Source organism: Podarcis melisellensis (assembly GCF_964234715.1).
Source record: "Podarcis melisellensis genome assembly, chromosome: 5".
NCBI classification, from domain to species: domain Eukaryota; kingdom Metazoa; phylum Chordata; class Lepidosauria; order Squamata; family Lacertidae; genus Podarcis; species Podarcis melisellensis.
The window spans coordinates 76,898,739-76,918,609 of NC_138537.1; the positions used below are offsets into that span (position 1 = coordinate 76,898,739).

Genomic DNA, 19,871 nt, shown 5'->3' on the forward strand with positions numbered 1-19,871 from the left:
GTGTTGGGCTACAACTCCCACTGCCTGTGGCTGGAGTTGATGGGAGTTGTAGTCCAAAACACTGAGATGGCACCAGGCTGTCCTGAGATATCTTAAGATGCAGAGTAATGATGGGGAGGAGGAGGAGGACAGTGGTGATGATGACAATGGAATTGTTCATGAACGGATGCAGCCAAGAGAACACAGGATGAACCTAAGGATTGGTCTTATACCAAATTGGTCCATCTAGCTCAATTTCGCCTACGCTGGCAGCAGATCTCAAAGGGTTTGGGACAGGGGATGCCAAGAACTGAACCTGGGCTGTTTTACATGCAAAGCAGATTCTCTGTGCATCTGAACCCTTTTAAGAGAGACCCTATAGGTTCACACCAGCATGTGTACAAGAGACTTCTCTGCATCCGACAGCAAGAGGAACTTCACCACTTATGAAGCTGCCACAAATTCCAGTCTTGCATGCGGCTTAGCAGTTGGGAAACATGATGCCGAAGCTTCTCAACCCACCCTGCCAAAAAACCTCAGACATACCACTTCCAAGCGGTCTGTTCACAGTCTGATGGGCAGGCCCCTGGACCAAAGTCAGAGGAAGCAATAGGGGTCTCTCCATGAAAACTATGATGACACAAAACCCACAGCGACAAAAAATATAAAAATATATGCTGTACCACCTGAGGTCTGAGAGCTATTCTAGCAGACTTTCATCTGCCTGCTAGTTTAGTAAGTTAATTTGTATGAGGTGGTTCAGAAAGTACCTTTGGGTATATTATTATTATTATTATTATTATTATTATTATTATTATTATTATTATTCTGCCCTATACCTGGGGGGCTCAGGGGGGGGGCTCACATCAGGACTTCTCTGCTTGTGTGTGTGTGTTTGTAGGAAAATATAATCTAATAGAAGCTCCTCACATTTTCAAAATGTCCAAAGTCTTTCTGCATTTCTATCTCATCTTTCTTCTGTGCATTTCTATCTCATCTTTCTTCTGTGGAGCTTAGTGCAGTCTTGCATGGGGTTATTCCCTTTTTATCCACACCTGTGGCAGGTTAGGCTGAGAGGGTGGGAATGGCTCAAAGTCACCCCATTGAGTTCTGTGGCTGACAGTGGAGGTTGGTTCATGAGGGTGAGTGGAGCATCACTCCATCAACATTAGTCTGCCCTCAGCCCGGCCCATCTTCCTGCCTTTGGCTCTGGCTCCATCTACTTTTGGTTTCGCTCCTTCCTACCCCACCAGTCTCAATGGGAACTGGTCACAACCCATGACCGTGATACTATCTACAATACCATGTTGTCTCCTGAGAGGTCAAGTGGTATGTTGGGGTGACCGCTAGGAAAAGAAAAGGCTCAGAGTTGCTTCACATATCACATGTGCAGGACAAAAACACATCCCTAACATACATTCATGCTGGGAGCTTTGACTCAGAACGCTCAACAATGAATAATTTGGCTTCTGAGCAATGACGGATGTCTTGGGCGATACACTGTGCTTCAGCCACAACCTTTCGCAAAATGTTACTTATTGATAACTGGATATTTCTAAGCAAGCATGGAGATGAGTTGCATTCTATCTCAGATTGATAATTATCAGTCGTGTTCTGCAGAACTGAAACACCAGCTTTTTAGATCATTTACACTCTCTTCTTGATAAATACTGGTGGAGACCACAGCGAAAGATAAAAGAAATCTCCTCCCTGCAATATATAGGGTCTTTATAGCTTGCATTTGTACAGTGACAACATTCTACCTTAAGAAGCAGCTGCAAAACGGAGGAAAGACATTGCACCCTTAGGGCCATGGTTCACACATAACATGGTTCACACATAATACTTAAGCCATGGTTTGCTTAGACAAAGTGTGGTTTGTTTGGGCATCTGCACCCAGCTCAGCAGAGTAACTGTGGTTTTGTTTTGGCTTATGAACCATGGCTTGTTTCAATTATAGTTTGGCACTATGTCTGAACTCAACAACCCTACTTAACCATGGTTGGTTTGGCTAGCCCATCCTAGATGCTCTAGCACAGGCATCCCCAAATTTGGCCCTCCAGATGTTTTGGGACTACAGTTTCCATCATCCCTGACCACTGGTCCTGTTATCTAGGGATGATGGGAGTTGTATTCCCAAAACATCTGGAGGGCCAAGTTTGGGGAAGCCTGCTCTAGCAAGTACTGTATAGTTAGAAAAGTTCTGGATAAACAAGCTGTGGCTTGATTGTTCATCTGTGAGATGACTCATGGGTTGCTGAACAAACCACGGTTGAAACAAATCAGAGCTCAGCATTATGTGTGGATGCAGCCACTTAGTGCTTACTGCCAGGTCGAGGTGTTGAAGGTGCTCCTTGTTTAGTTGGAGTGGTTGTCTTGGGCAAGTTGCATTTGTTGCACAGCTGTTTCATATCCATGAGGCTTTCTCCCACAGCTTTAGCAAATTTGCTGGAGGAGGTCTCTTTGCAGTCTTTAAAGCTGGAGATGCAGAATAATATATGCTCTGGCTGTGGATTATAGCAAGCACCATAGCCATTGGGAATCACAGGTCCATAGCAGCAGAACATTCCCATGGTGGTTGGAACCTGAACAAAGAAATGAAGCTACATTAAGGTATCATTATTTTCTTATTATTTATTGAATATATATGCCGCTCTATACCCAGAGGTCTCAGGGCGGTTTGCCGAATAGAAAAGTACTGTTGAAATAACTTAGTAATTGTAAAGAATTACATAGCATCACATAGCTCAGATCTTGCCTTCTTAGTCCAGGAGTATAGGAAATGCAAAATAATAGTTAAAATTGGGACTTGCAATAAATGGTTCCAGAATATGCTAACCTGCCCCCCACAAGCAGGAGTGGTCCTGTTCAGGGGTCCAGTAAGCCACCCACCCATACCCTCCCATAGGATGCTATAAGCTCTGAGGGGCTCTAGCTGCCCAATTTACCCCTCTCTCCAAAGTTTTCCAACCAAGGATCAACTTTATGTTGCTCCTCAAAGCCCCTGAGCATGCTTAAGTCTTCATTCAGCTGGTTTTTTCCCACAAAAGGTGACCCCTTCGATGATTTTTTTAAAAAGGCGCCGTACTTCTCCAAACATGCAAACACCTCCCACTTGTTTCTTGTTTCCTGCTCGGACTCTTATTTCTGTTGGTAACTCAGACACAAGTTTTGCTGTATGAAGGAGAGAGTTTTGCTTGGTTTAGTATTTATTCAAATATATTTTCCTGGATTTGGACCATTGCTTAAAATGGTTCTTACATACAATTGCACAATCTTGATACATTTTAATTTATTATTATTATTATTACTATTATACCATCCTTCATAATATCTCAGAGTGGTTCACAGCATAAAACACAGGATTAAAACAAGTAAATCAAAACAGCAAAACAATAACCCTCCCTTCCCACAGAGACATTTGAAAGGCTATAGAATATTAGCCAAAGGCCGGGTTGAAGAGGATCTGAAGACTGACACAAGAGGCATAGACAAGCCCAGTGGATTTTTTTACTATTTTAATTTGAATCTCTCTCTCTCTCTCTCTCTCTCTCTCTCTCTCTCTCTCTCTCTCTCTCTCACACACACACACACACACACACACACACACACACAACCACGCCACACCACAAAATGCTTTTGAAACCCTGATTTTCAAATATGGTTTGCCGCATGTCAAGGGAGCAGGTGGCGCCTGTTCTAGAAAAGCAAGTCTAAAGTCTTCTTGGGTTTCTGATCTTGCCTAGAGATCTTGCCCAATATGATTTGATTATCTTTGTAAAAAAAATAAAATGGTATGATCTTTAAATGTGCATAATGTGCTCATTGTTTCTTTTGCTCATTGGCTCTCTTGAATAAGAACTGTACCGGTGGTTAAAGATTGCTTCCGTATTCCTGTGGTTTTAATACCCAACTGCTCTTGAGATTTCATTCAGTTTACTGGAAGGGCTTGCATAAATCTCAAAGATTTACTGTCGGGAGGAAGCTTAGGAATCAGTGCACACTGATGGTATCGCTTAGCTGGATCCACGCCCCCTCCAATTAAAGCTTTGATTATTCTATAATGTTGTAATGGGATAAAATGCTCCCTAGTAAAGCGAAGATGTTATTTGTTCAGAAATCCATGCATTCCTGCTTTTTGTTGTACTCAAGCTTTCAGAGATGACATTTGGCTTTTTAATGGCACAGGACAGACCATTAGTCCCACTAATAGAGTCATAGAATTGTCAGATAAATTTGCTGTGCAACAGCCGAAGGCTATGAAGCTATTCAGATTCACTTTTTTGCCCATGGATAGTTTCTTGGAGAATTTATGTAGTGGTATTCTGGTTATACTCTGTCATGTTTGAAAAGCCACAGACATCATGGCTGGATCCAATTACTTATTAAGGCTGTTGTGTTTGTGCATTGTATTAGCACCACCCCCTTTCAGTCCAGAGGTCTTCTCTCTCTCTCTCTCTCTCTCTCTCTCTCTCTCTCTCTCTCTCTCTCTCTCTCTCTCTCTATATATATATATATATATTCTTCGGGGGGACACAGGGGTATGCATACCCCTAAACATTTTGTGAATCTAAGTTTGGCCTCACTGAGGGGCAGTATTTCAATTTGAGTAGGAAAATGAGAGTACCTCTAAACATTTTTTTTAAAAAAAGAAAGAAAGCACTGTATATATCTGACATACAGTTTCATCAAATTCATTATCTCAGGTGTATTAAATATGTCTTTAAAATTGCTACTGTATATACAGAAATGTGATCTTGCTAAATGCTGGTGGGCTTTGTGGCTTGAAGAATGCTTTAATTTAAACAGTAGAAATTACAATTTTAGAAACAAAGAACCCAGATCATTAATCAACTTGTAAGGCCACACTCGGTCTGTAGATTAAAGAATGCCTTTTGCATCTTGGAGTTTGTCCTGAGCACGATGCAAAGAGGGGCATGGGTGATTTCTGGGGTCAGCTGTGTGTTTTTTGCAGCTTAAATCCAGCAGATAGGAATTATTATAGGACTCCTTTTCTACAAAGTTTGAAAAATTGGTGAGGGTATGCTGGATGCAGCTAGCAATTCAGGTTTAGGAGGAGCCCATGGAAATTGGTTTCTCTTGTCCCCAAACTTTCTGCTGAGGGGTAGTTGCCTAGGATAAAATTCCTACTTATCATGTAGTTAGTGGGTGGCTTTGAAGGAATATCTAATTTTCAATTCTCGGTCTGTAAAATGAAAAGAGTAGTGACCTATTTACATGACAGTGTTGTTTTGAAGGCAAATGAGACAAGAGACTACACAGCACTTTGAAAATTAAAAGCACTTTCTTTAATGATGATACTAATAAGTAATACTGATGTATGAGCCATCGGGCTCTCGACAGTAGGTATGAGCCAGCAGGAGAGAGTGTTTTCCCTTTTTCTCCTACAGCAATGGAGTCCCATTGACTTTAATGGAAGTGGTCCTTGTATCATACTTGATGTTTCGAAATCTGATCTGTTTCTTTGTTGTGGACTTACACACCCAGGCACACTCAGCTAGATGGCAGTGAGTGTAAGAGATAGAGGAGAGCCTTATTTAATTAATTGGACTGCTACTTTTCCGTAGTGCTTGGGGTGAGTAAATAATATGCTCTGTCTAAAGAGGGCATTTTTGCCTGGCTCTAATATTGCGATCCCCCAAGAGTCTGGCAAAGCACCCAGGTATTTTAACAAAGTTAGTTTCAGTCTGTTTTATGGCTTGTCTGCTGTTTTATTTTTGTTTTATTCTATTGATTTTATTTTGTACGCTGTCCTGAAATCTAATGTGACAAAGACTGGCATATGATTTGTTTTTTATAACAAAAACAAGCATATCCACCCCTATTCTACTCAACTTGTAGCCACCAAAAGCCCATTTGAATAAAACTATCTTAGGCTGCCATTGGGAGAGGCAGATGTTCTCCAGAGGAGCGGTCCAAAATTAAGCAGCTCTGCCTCTTTCTGTGCCTCTTGGAGTCAGAGCAATGTAACAAAATATGGACTTTCTCTTGCATGCAACTTTTTGGAAACCACTTTCATTTCTTTAGGAATGAGTTAGATAAAACAGATTTATCTGGTAGTTTACAAATGATGATTAGTCATGGCAACTGTGTACAGTTGTACCTTGGATCTCAAATGCCTTGGCTCCCAAACAAATCAGCTCCCAAACGATCAAAACCCATGATTGTGTGTTCCAGTTTTCAAACGATTTTCGGAAACCGAATGTCCAATGAGGCTTCAGTGGCTTCCGATTGGCTGCAGGAGCTTCCTTCAGCCAATCAAAAGCCACTCTTTGGTTTCCGAATGTTATGGAAGTCGAACGGACTTCTGGAATGGATTCTGTTTGACTTCCAAGGTATGACTGTACTACACCTGTTATTTCAGGAGAATTGCCTCTAAATACCAGTTCCTGGTGATCATGAGCGGGTGAAGGCTGCTTTATTCACGTCATGCTTGTGGCCTTCCCATGGGCACCTGGTTGGCCACCATGTGACTATGTAGCTGGACCAGAGAGGCCTTTGCTTTGATCCATCTGGGCTCTTCTTTGTGGTAGACATCAGGTCTGTGGACCACGGTTTGCCCATCCCTTAGATTTCACCCTCTTACCTTTTTGTTGCCACTGGGCTATTAATTTTGGTTGTCAAAAATGAAAGGGACGAGAACCCCCGAGGCATTTGGGAGTGCTGCCGGAGTCACTAAACCTCCACAACATATGTCAGAAGGTTGTCACTGATTCATAACATCTGTCAGAGCGAGAATAATGGGGTTCCTTTTTTATGACTAATCCCGATATGAATTTCGCTCACCTGGCTGGTGGAGAGAATAAATCGATTGCTTGTCAAATACGTTTCATCAGTAAATATGTCTGGCAGCTCCTTGAAATGTTCACGGGCTATCTCTCGCAGTCCCAGCAAGTGGTTGTCTATTGCCATCCCTGTAATAGCCTGGGCAAAACAGCATATAGAATGGGTTGTAACTGAACATGCCCCAAATTGAAGACACATCCCTTGGATGTCAGTACCAATGAACTTAATTTCATGCTGCTTGGTTGGAGTGGGAGGGATTCTCTATTTCCTCAATTTCCGGTTTTGGTTCAATGCGCACTTACCTTGCAGCATATCCCACTGAACTCACTGGGACTTAGGAGAGCTCTATCAGTGTAATATACTATTGCCTGCAATTGTTTCTGGTGGGTTCAGAGCATGCTTCCAGATCCTACACACTGTGGCCCCATTTGCACTATGGATTTAAACCAGTGCCATACCACTTTAAATAGTCATGGCTTCTACCAAAGAATTCTGGGAACCATGGTTTGTTGAGGAGTGCTATTTTTCTTGAAAAAGAGGTTCCAGAACTCACCATAAATGCAACCCTTGTTCTCCTATAATGGCAATGGCGCCCATCTGGGAGGTGCCATAACTGAGTTCTGGCTGAAAAAAATTCCTGGTGTTGATAGTTGTTCAGAGACCTTATACACCTCACAGAGCTACAGTACTCAGAGTGACTGGTCAGTCGGTGATGCGCAATGGAAATGTTTGCTTTTCTATACTTTTCCCATGAGAAAACCCCCTACCTTCTAGTGTTTCCTAAAATTAGCAACACATTGAAGGAACGTCATCTATGTCAACGTAGATCAGGCAACTGGAATGGATACAATATTAGTCAAATCTAAACTCAAAGTAGTAAATTAAGTTTGCAATCCTAAACACACCTGGGAATACATCCCACTAAACTCAGTGAAGTTTCTTGCTAGACCTGCACTGCACATTTTTTCAGGTGACTATCCCTAGAAATCACATATATGTGTGTGCACAGCTCTTCAACACATTTAAATTTGTATTTTAACAGTGTTCAGTTCCCTAATTTCTCACATAAAAATCTAAATAATTGAAAGAGAAGTATAACCTACTGAGTTGCAGAATATTTTAAAACATGACAAATGCCCCTAATATTCCCCCCCCCAAGTTAAGGTTAGAATATGTTCAAACACCACGTTTAGTGCATGTTATTGATTTTCTCCCTCCTGATCAAATATTCAATTGAGGAGCCTGGTGACAGATAATTCCCCCCACCCACCCCCAGACGGCTGACAGTGATATCTGAGGCATGGTAGCTTCTGGTATGCAAGCTGATCTTGTGGTCATCTCTGTTTAAAACAGGTCTTGCAGGGTGTTACAGTGCTTCGAAAACCTGCCAAACCTATTTAAACATTGGTGTGAGCACACTATGAGAAATGGTGTCTGTCTCATATTACCTCCACTTGGTTTGTTTCCACCTAGAAATAAATTGGGGAACTATTGATGAGTTAGAGCAGAAAAACTGCAGAAATAACATGAAGAGGCACAGGTCCATAAGAAATGGGAAAGTATGCATGTATTTATTTCATTTATCATTATATCCGTATAGTTAAAGCTATGGTTTTCCCAGTAGTGATGTATGGAAGTGAGAGCTGGACCATAAAGAAGGCTGATCGCTGAAGAATTGATGCTTTTGAATTATGGTGCTGGGGGAGACTATTGAGAGTCCCATGGACTGCAAGAAGATCAAACGTATCCATTCTTAAGGAAATCAGCCCTGAGTGCTCACTGGAAGGATAGATCCTGAAGCTGAGACTCCAATACTTTGGCTACCTCATGAGAAGAGAAGACTCCCTGGAAGACCCTGATGTTGGGAAAGATGGAGGACACAAGGAGAAGGGGACGACAGAGGACAAGATGGTTGGACAGTGTTCTCAAAGCTACCAGCATGAGTTTGACCAAACTGCAGGAGGCAGTGGAAGACAGGAGTGCCTGGTGTGCTCTGGTCCATGGGGTCATGAAGAGTCGGACACAACTAAATGATTAAACAACAACATCATTATATCTTGCCCTCAGTGGCGGAACTTGGTGTCTCAAATTTCAGTGGGGCCCTGTGCGATGCCAAAATCTGGCACTCCCTGTCTCCCACCTTCTGTTGGATGCCATAGTTGTGGCACCCCAGAGGTTCTGTGCCTGGTGCCATAGCACCGTTCACGCTCTCCTAGATCTGCCTTTGCTTCCTTTCCTCCAAAGAGCAATGTGGTTTTGCCCTTTGCTACTTAATCTGCACAACAACCCTGGAAGGTAGAGTATGGTGGCCCAAGGTGAGCATTTACAAAAAGTACTTGCTTATGTTCAAACCATCTCTCATACACTGTAACAGTAATATTTACAACAACCCTATAAAGTAGGGTTTGGGGTTATTCTTAGTTTACAGAGAGGGATCTGAGTCGGAGGCAGTAGCTTTCCTTAGGCCATGTAGTGAGTTTGTGGCAGAGGCAGAATCTAAACGTTCAGTTTCACAGAATTGAGGAAGGGAGAAGAAGAGGGTTCCAGCTAAGCAAAATGGTGGTTGCCTTTGCTAATGTCTTAGATGGATGATGTTAAGGCCAAGGAATGAATTAACCTTTCATGCCTCATTTGGAAAACTTGCACCCTGGAGACTAATACTGGCATGTCCACTGGTGCACATATTAAATGACTTTTGAGAAAAGATCATAAAACCTAAGACTGGTCACCATCAGTTCTACCCCATCAAGAGGAACAGACTGAAGGATCAATGGAAATATTTTGCTATCCAACATGATTTATAAGCCTCTGACCCACGATGTTTTTCCAAGATAGATTAATATCATGTCGGAAGAGAAAGAGACTAAGCTGAGCTTACAAAATAAAAGGTGAGTCAGCGCAGGGGTGGGGATGGATATACTATTAAAAAAATTTTTTTTTAAGATGACAAGTGTAATCCAGCAGCACTGTTTTTCTAACAAAGGGACAACTAAATAACATTCCTCTGTGATGAATTTTGTTGTTGTTAATAATGAGATGGGTATTTTTCCTATTGGGCCAGAAAGAATACCAACTGTGGCTTTCTTGTTCTTCACTTTGAATGGAAGTTAGATGTGGTGATGTATTAATCCGCTCTACCAATTTGTGTTATATTTTGCACTACTTCATATGAAGGACGTTTTATCATCCATCTTCAGAAATGTTTGCAAATAAATAATAAAGCTCCTACTAACTGCTGCTGCAGATCAAGTGGCTGTTAAAGGTCCAGCAGTGGGAGCAAGTTCAAAAGTTGGCAATTTAGGCTCTGTCATTCTTCACGCCCCAACTGATGAGCTAAGCAAATGTTTCAAAGTGTGCTACTTTAAAAGTAATTAGGAAATATAAATGATCAAAGCTGACGGGAAATTTACATCTAGTCTCTGAGAATTAAATTCCTAAGTCTACTCAAGGATGTACCATTAATTATTAGTTTATTTCAGTCTGCGTCCTAACCTAACTCTGAAGCACAAGAGATTTGTCATCCATTAATTAGCATGCCAATTGTGGGATTAAGACAGTGGTGGCCAAACTTGGCCCTCCAGCTGTTGTGGAACTATAATTCCCATCATCCCTGACCCACTGGTCCTTTCAGATAGGGATGATGGGAGTTATAGTCCAAAAACAGCTGGAGGCCAAGTTTGGCCACCACTGGATTAAGAGGATGATCTGAGATCAAGTGATGCTGTACCGCTGAAGCTAAGTAAGGAATGACACAAACAGTATCCAGGATGGGAGACCCCTTGGACATCCTATCTAGGTGCAATATATAAATTTAGGGGAGGAGCTAGACTAAGCTAGTTGCACACAGATCTCACTGAAATGAACAAGCCTTCAGTTAGTCATTACTAACATTTGACACTGACTTCAGTGGGACTGAATTATAACTAACTTAGGCTGCATATGCAACAAACATGTAAAGCAAATAATCCTTAGAACTATAACATATCAAAATGGCATATATATATATATATATATATATATATATATATATATATATATATGCTGGCTGTTTGCCATAATAAACATTGATTAATGCTGTTTTGCACCCATCCCCACAAACCTGTAATGATTGGCAGCGAAACTGAATCTGAAAATTCAAGAATACCTTAACCATTTAAACTAGGTTGAATAAATTCCATTAGATAGATTGGTCATAATATGGCTTTTTTGAGAATCATTGTTTATTTTGATAACTGAGAAGAAGAAAGCATTCATTGTCATTGATACTAAAGTGTCACCCTATTATTCAGTGTGCAAATAATGATCCAGCTAATTCAATAAACCAAGGGTGGATCTACAAACAGGGAAAAAGACCCAGCTCAAATTCCAAATCTGGTAAAGATGGAGGACAGTTTTCTTTGGTCTGTATGCTCTACATTTTGTGGAAACGTATAGGGTGTTTGTCAGTATTGTGCTCCATTTTTTAATCTACTGACTTTTGAAGAATAAATTAATTTCATGGTTAGGCATGCCAAACAACTGAGTTTTATCAAGACAACGTTTGCTTACCAAAATAGTGTAATTTGTCTGAGCTGCTATGGCATCCTTAAACTGTTGCATTTTCTCAGAATCCTATAGGCAAAAAGAAATATTTAGAAATAATAAACTGGCAGAAGGCTTTGTAACCAAAGTACTATTACTCTTAGATTACACAAATTTCATTAAAGATAGTGGATTGAATCATGGATGTAGCCAGGATTGTTGTTAGGGGGTGCAGTCTTTTGTTGGAGGCAGGGTTTTTTTGGGGGGGGCAGAACCTCAGATTTGTATAGATTTTATTGATTTGGGAGGGGGCAGCTGCCCCTACCCTTCCTCAGCTACACCCATGGATTGAATGCAGCTTTTACAAGCAGTAGACAAGCAAATAAAAATCATCTCATTCTCATTTGTCCAATCTTACATTCAGTTTGCCACATTTCTGTAGCAATTTTTTTTAAAAATGCAATCTTCATGAAAATTCTTCAGCATTTTTGTGCAAATTTCTCCTAATAAGCACATCTATGGATGTACACATTTTTGAACGCATTTTCCAGTAATATAATGCATTTTTGTATGTTGCTTTCACTAATGTATTTATTAAAATATTTTAATGGATTTTCCATGTAAACCTATCAAACATACATGCATTTGAATAAACCTAGTGCAGATATATTACTTTTTATGCACATTCCCCCTCCCTCCAATGCATTTTTGTGAACACAAGTTGGTTGGACAACTGTATCAAAATCTGGATAAGTGTGCATTTTGAAGGATGGCTGTGTTTTGGTTCTCATATTGCTTTGGAAGTGTGAATTTTATACATTCAGCTTTAAATGTGAACTGAATTGAATTAGTTCCCCATCCCTTTCCTTTGCTATCCCAAATAGTTATTGTGTGGCGGTTACTTAGAATGCATTGGATTCTTACTTTTGCTGAGAAGTTACATCTGAGTATTGCAAGGGCTCCAGTGACATTGTTTTAGGAAGCCAAGCCCAATGTATGTTATGGCTCCCCTGAGGTCTTTCACTGCTTGGAAACTGGGGTTTATGTAACATTACCAAATATTAACAGGGGCAGGTGGAACAGATGATGGTGGTCCACTGTTTTCAGCATCAGCCCTAACATGTACAGCAGTACTTTGGTTTTCGAATGTAATCCATTCCAGAAGACCATTCGACTTCTGAAATGTTCGAAAACCAAGGCACAAAGGGCGGTCTGCAAATTCAATAGAAAAAATTGAAACAAACTCAGCGGAAGCCGTTCGACTTCTGAGGTGCGTTGAAAAATGGAAGCATTTCTTTTGGGGTTTTCAGCGTTTGAAAATGGAAACATGTGACTTTTGAGACGTTCGAAAACTGAGGTACCACTGTTGTTCCATTTTTAAAATAGAGACGGCTTTTTCAGAGTTACAAGTGCGATGGCAAAGGCACTATCGCCATGGCATGTGACACATTCATTCCACTGTCTTCTCCATTTGCACTTTCCCCATATTTTCTGGGTGCTTCTCAAACATGCACCAGGTCTGTTGGGTCAGAGAAAACACCTGGGCAAAACCAGCGAGGGTGACAGTCTCTTTTACACCTCCGAGTCGTTCCCACCCCCCCAAAAAACCAATTGTCTCCAGCTGCAAAAAGGAAGTCAAAATGTTGAAAGGAAACACTAAAGTATATTGCATTTGTAGCTGGAAAGATTTAACGAGTTCAAATGCTATGAGGTGAGATGGGATAATTACCTCAGGGGGAGAAAATATAGTGGGAGAAGGTACAGAATTGGCCCACTGAGCTCCCTGCTGTGCTCATTTGTACTGCAAGCACCACTGAATTGCTTTCCTTAGGGGTGAAGGGCACACTTCAAACAAATGTGTGCCTTGGCAGACTTTTTGTTTGTTCGTGAAGAAAAGCATCTTTGGGACGTTGCAGTCGAGAGCTGCGAGTGGGTGCTTAATTCTTTGCTTGCCTGCCTACCATTTTCCCACGCTGAAATGGCTCCTCCAAGCTGATTTCCCCCTGTAGGATTCCAGATGTACGTTTGTTTCTGGAGCTTTATGTCGATGTGAAGAGGGTGGAGGAAGCAGCTGGGTTGATGTGATTTTGAGCTGAAAATTGCCAGATAGGGAAAGAGTTCATCACTCTTTTCCCTTCTCCCTCTGGCAAAACCAGAGCAGCTTACGGAAATGCCGTTTACCTTCCCACCGGAGCGGTACCTATTTATCTACTTGCACTTTGACATGCTTTCAAACTGCTAGGTTGGTAGGAGCTGGGACCAAGCAACAGGAGCTCAACCCGTCGCAGGGATTCGAACTGCCGACCTTCCGATCGGCAAGCCCTAGGCTCAGTGGTTTAGACCACAGCACCACCCGCGTCCCTACATTGCCCATTAAAGGTAAAGGTAAAGGGACCCCTGACCATTAGGTCCAGTCGTGGCCGACTCGGGGGTTGCGGCACTCATCTCGCTTTATTGGGAGCCAGCGTACAGCTTCCCCATCGCGGGGATTCGAACCACCAACCTTCTGATTGGCTAGTCCTAGGCTCTGTGGTTTAACCCACAGCGCCACCCATGTCCTTACATTGTCCCTTACTAAATGTTTAAAGGCGATCCAGGGCCTATACACACTGGAACTTATGTGGATTTGAAGCGGCTTCTAAATTAATTTGGTTATCATGTTATTACTATTACTACCACTACTATTTCTATTACTATTACTATACCCCACCCATTTGGCTTACAGAACATATAAAAACATAATATAACATCAAACATAAAAAATCCCCAAAACAGGGCTTCCTTCAGATGTCTTCTAAAAGTTGTGTAGTTCTTTATCTCCTTGACCAAAATTTGAGTGTGGACAATGAAAACGAAGTCATCTTATTCCATTACGATATCAAACAAATTGAGAGTGTTTTAATTTTTAAAACAAAGGCGCACACCTTTCTTTGAGGGATGGAAAACCCACTACGGCAAGAGGCATCATGACATGGGACACCCCTTTATAATAGTGCAATGTGGGCAGCTGCACTGTATGGAAGCTGCCAACTCTTCAAATCACCCTTAAAAAAACAAAAACAAAACCCGCCCTTTACAAAATTGCTGCGGCCAAATCAGAAGTAGAATTAAAAGCTCAGATTTGCTTCCAAAAATTATGGGCAATCTATCACAACAATCTCATTGCTTTGCTGACTGGATCCTTTAATTTAGTGTTGGTTAATCTGAGGACCACAGGCAGACTCCAATTTTTAACTGCAAGGTGGGGGGGGGCTGAGTATTTGTCAATAATATCTCTTAGAGTGGCAAATGGCACCATTTAGTGGGAAGAAGTTCCAAGAAAATTCTTGTTACCACGTATTATGCATGGCTGTTTATTTGTATAATTTTAAAATTTTATATACGGATGTTTTATGGTGGCCTATACTTGTAATAGGGACGCGGGTGGCGCTGTGGGTTAAATCACAGAGCCTAGGACTTGCCGATCAGAAGGTTGGCAGTTCAAAACCCCACGACAGGGTGAGCTCCCGTTGCTCGGTCCCTGGTCCTGCCAACCTAGCAGCTCGAAAGCACGTCAAAGTGCAAGTAGATAAATAGGTACCGCTCCGGCGGGAAGGTTAATGGCGTTTCCGTGTGCTGCTCTGGTTTGCCAGAAGTGGCTTAGTCATGCTGGCCACATGACCCAGAAGCTGTACACCAGCTCCCTCAGCCAGTAAAGCGAGATGAGCGCCGCAACCCCAGTCGGTCATGACTGGACCTAATGGTCAGGGGTCCCATTACCTTATACTTGTAATGCCTAATAAAGATTTGGTGAAGTGAGTACTCCAGGTTTTTTTGGTGGGTTCCCAAATGCCCCAAATGTCATTTAAAAACTTTTCCTCAAGTTTTTTTATTATTAAAAGCTGACGCATCCAAGTTGTACTCTACTGTGATGCCCAAAGCGTGTGTTTTTTTTGTGTGGACCTCCAAGTCCCCACTCCTTTGTCCATTTTAGAAACATGAGCAGCAGTAGCTCTCTCAAGTTCCTTACAGGACGTATTCTGAACTTTAGAGATAACAGGTATTGCACCTTTCACCTTCTTCATGCCAAGCACATGCTCTCCCACTGAACTATGGCCCTTCCAACTGAGCAAGAGAAGGGCCAGAGAGAGAGGAGTGGTGAAAGTGGTCTCATTCAGAGGAGTCTTACTAAGGAGATCTTATTCAAGCAAATCCAGAGTTGGCCCTGTTCCTGCAGGATATAACATCATAAAGTGGTGTGTGTAAATCTTCTTACCTGCAGAGATGACTTCTTATCAATCATTCCTTTGACAAAAGTTAAAGCTTCGGGAGTCGCAGATCGGATGTTGTCTACTCTTCCTTCTTCAAACCGCCGTATGGAAGCGCTTTCATAGGTGGGAACAAGTCTCCCATATAATCTACAGGCATGGTGAAATACATATAGTGATTTTAGCGGGGAGTGATGGTATGAAATAAAAATAGGCTCTCCGGGTTTTCGTTTTGCAGCCTTGACTTTTATTTGGCATAATATTTCATGTTTATGATAATAGAGTTCTAGACAAAGGCTAGACATGGCATCCCCCCTTTAAACGACAAGATTGATGCACGTATGGCTGAATTCATTTTGGTTAATGCAGTACTAGCCAAGAAATCCTTTATGTCTGACGACAGGGCTAGTAAAGCCGTTTGCTTGTTGTAAGCTCAAGGAATATGTCAATCGTGCTACATAATGAAATCACGGCATGATTCATCATTGGCTTGTGGGATGGCAACTCTTTTTATTTCAATTCAATAGAAGAAACAACACCATACTGTTCTGTGATTAAAGGGAGACATGGAAGAGCAGCGATTCCTATGCTATGTACCAGGGCATGATACTGGTACAGTGGTACCTTGATTCCCGAATGGCTTGGCTCCAAACGAATTGACTCCCAAACGCCACACACCTGGAAGTAAGTGTTCCGGTTTGTGAACGTCCGTTTCAGCTGTCGGCATTGTTTTTGGGGCCAATCAGAAGCTGTGCCTTGGTTTGCGAACATTTTTGAAGTCAAACAGACTTTCAGAACGGATTGAATTTGGGAACCAAGGTACTACTGTATGCTATAAGAGGGCCTGATGCGTGCTTTGAAAATTTAAGGCATCATAGATGATATGCATCCACCATTCTATGTCCATTGGAGTGGAGAGGTCCAGAAGCGTTGATCTTTCCACTCCCCGCCAAAATAGGGGTAGTTTCAAAAGTGCCAGAAATTTACTCCTGATTGCAGGAAGGCCACAATCAGCAAGCGAGAAGCAGGAGCAGACTTTGGTCTTTCACATTTCAGCGGTGCGCTGTGTGAGGCCTAAAGTCAGCACCTCCCTGACTCTCACCTTATATTCTTCTCAATTCACTATGCCATAGTTGGGGTGCTCTGAGGTGCCTCCTAGGCCCAGCCCCCTGGGCAGAACCAGTCACTTTGCCCTAAATCCGCCTCTGTCCTGCGGAACCTGATTGTGCCCCCTTCACTCATCCTCCATAATACTGGGACGAATCCCTTGCTTAGAAAGACATGCACAAACTAGAGATCAAAGGTTGTTGTTGTTTTTGCTTTAAACCATGGTGATAAGTCAAAGTTTGTTCTTGGCTTATTTACTGATCATGGCTTGTATGAGTGAAACAAACCATTATCCCTGATTTGGACATGACGCTAAGAGATTGTAGTTGGTTTCTCCCTAGCACTAGTGGTAAGGAGCTAAATAGCCCAGTTTGGCTGAAATCATTAACTATGGTTTACTATAGTGTGTGAACTAGGATGGTATATTTTTCAGGAGTTAATGTAACAATGGAAAGTATGAAAGTGACAAACTGAAAACACATGTATAGGCACAGATCACACGGGCTGCAAATCCCAGCTGAGCACAAACTCCATGTTTAAGACCAGAAGAACATAAATTGGAGGTTCCATCATAGCTTATCTTCATGAGCAATTGGTCTATCGGGGCTGTGTATAATCTCTTTTAAAAGCCATCTAAACGGGTGGCTGTCATCACAGCTTGTGACACTGAATTCCATAATCCAGTTGTGAAGATGTGCTTGTTGCAATGGATTGTGTGAAATGGCCTTAAAGTTAAAGCATAGTATTTCTAGACACTCTAGTGGCAGTTCTCACATCTGTATTTCCTCCGCTGTGAGGTCCTCCAGGTTGTGGTTGACAGATGGCAGTTGGCTGAGGCAACGTTGGTCCTTAGCTTACAGTGGAGGACACATCGAACCAATTTATAGGCACAACTATCTTTCCTCCTCACAGTCTATTGCACAGAAAGGATATCACATTGTTATTGTGGCATTGAGGCTTGCAGTTGAAGGAATGTGCTGCCCTACCAAGGCTAGAATGAGGCCAGGGCATGCTTTGATCAACTGGGTGGAAAAGCTTGCTGTTTCACGTTAAAGATCCCATGCTGAAAAGCAACACAGCGAAGGCTCCAAGGGAATGTGTATGTTGCTCCCTACCCCACTCTTTAGATTAATTTACTGAAGAGAATTTCAAAGCCATTTATCTACATTGAAAGCAAACCTGGCTGGGTCGCAGAGCAGCAGCTAAGCACCTTAATTTTGTAGAATGCCCTTTGTTCACCTCCATCTTCACATGCCCCTTTTTCTTTAATGTTACGCTGATAAATGTTTGCTGTCTAGCAAAGCTGTTCCCCCCCTTTTCTTTTTTACATGGCTCCAGGGCGTCTCATTTAATTTCCCAGTTAAATTCACGATGCTTTAAGCAGGGAATGTTTGCTACTCTTCAGATTCTAATGGCAACGAGGATAATCTGCTTCTATATACTCTGATTTGTCTGTTAATTAGGGCCTATTACTCTTCTGCTTGTTCACTGCAGAGTGGGCTTGGTTTCCTTCATGGCTGCACCACAACTAGGAGGCTGGAAGTGGTTGAACAGCTACTTATTGGTTTGACCATTTTACTTTAGTAAAATGGCACCCTGAGTGAGGACAAAAATCCCCCCCCCCCAATTCTTATTTTCACAATAATTCTTTTTGGTACAGTTGCTTGGATCTTCCCAGTAGGCACCTGTGTTGTTGTTGTTGTTGTTGTTGTTGTTTTGTGCCCCCTTGGCTTGCCCCCCTGTGCAGGGGAACCAGGCAGAGGGCCTTCTCAGTAGTGGCGCCCGCCCTGTGGAACACTCTCCCATCAGATGTCAAGGAAATAAACAACTACCGGACTTTTAGAAGACATCTGAAGGCAGCCCTGTATAGGGAAGTTTTTAATGTTTGATGTTTTATCGTGTTTTTAATATTCTGTTGGAAGCCACCCAGACTGGCTGGGGAAAAATAATAATAATAATAATAATAATAATAATAATAATAATAATAATAATAATAATTTTTTGCATTGTCCTAAATCCAGCACTGCTGTTAGCAACAGCCAGTGAAGTGGATCAGAGGTGGGGAAATGCATCATGTAATGACATTAGGCCAAGGCCTAGGTTGTACTACAGTTTGTGCAGAGAAGGAAGGAAATGCCACACAGGGCTGCCCTTTTCAGAAGGGCGTGAGGTTGGTTTGATTGGGCAACAGGAAGGTGGGAGTTGGGAACTGACCTGCACACTGGAAGCAGAATGACCGAAGACAGGTGTAGCAAAAGCTGGCCAAGGGGAGGGAGGATCATTTGTCCAGTTGTCCTATCTGTTTGCTTGCTTGCCTCTTGTGTGTTGATATACCTCCCCCTTTCAATCATTTGGTTCTCAAGGTGGTGTGGAATAAGATTAATAGTGATCAAAACAATAGAGGCATCTGATGAGAGATGAACTTGGACCAAATGCAAGAAGCAGGAAGAGGAAGGGGAGGTAGACCTTCTGCTTGCATTTCCTAACCATCATAGTTGGACCCAGCATTTAACACCCAGGATGGCCAGGTTCAAACACCACAGCACCAAGATGCTTCTCTAACAACCTCTGTTCTGTCATTCTACTTGGTGCTCCAAAGATGAGCAAGGATGAATTATAATGTTCTCTCTGGACAGACTGTGTGTCTCCACTGGTGATCTCAAGGCTTCCTGGATGTCAGGCTTGACCCAGATGTCAGGCGGGAGGGCAGGGAGAGACAGAGAGAAATATTAGCTCTCTTATTTTGTGCTCTGTGTCCCAAAATGCTGGAGGCAGCATAACCTTGGCCTTCCTGAATATCTGATGGAAACAGATATTCATCTCAGGGCCAACCTAGATGATATATTTGTGTGAAGAATGTCCTTAAGTATAAACTGTAGGTGCGAGTCCCCATTCCTCACCAATCCAGATTTAGATCCTGATGGAAGACCCCCACGATGGTCTTGATCTGGATTGGGTCCTGCATGCCTGCTATTTGCATGAAGAAAGCGCCCATTACCACAAGCGGGAGCTTTCCTCCTGGTGCAAATGGCTGATGTAGACTGGAGACAAGGGAGATAAAGGGTTAAATAAGCGTAGCCACTGCTAGCGTCCCACTGTCCAAGTCTTGATTATTTCCCCCAAACCTGCAATTACTAATAGTGTGAACAATTTCTACCTTGACTCTCACTCTCCTAAAGGTGAGCAAGAAGGTGGGGTCCCTGGGTCATG

The 19,871-nt window shown here is 42.3% G+C and overlaps 1 protein-coding gene across 1 annotated transcript in view; it reads right to left on the minus strand.

The window, feature by feature from the left end:
• Positions 1-959: 959 nt before the first annotated feature.
• CHAT (choline O-acetyltransferase) overlaps positions 960-19,871 on the minus strand; it is a 52,166-nt gene continuing 33,254 nt past the window's right edge. The window contains exons 12-15 of the mRNA XM_081913623.1: positions 15,563-15,704; positions 11,335-11,397; positions 6,787-6,924; positions 960-2,564 (exon numbers count right to left, since the gene is read on the minus strand). Coding sequence (XP_081769749.1) covers positions 2,295-2,564; positions 6,787-6,924; positions 11,335-11,397; positions 15,563-15,704 — 613 coding nt within the window. The 3' untranslated portion in view covers positions 960-2,294. The remainder of the gene's footprint in view (positions 2,565-6,786; positions 6,925-11,334; positions 11,398-15,562; positions 15,705-19,871) is intronic.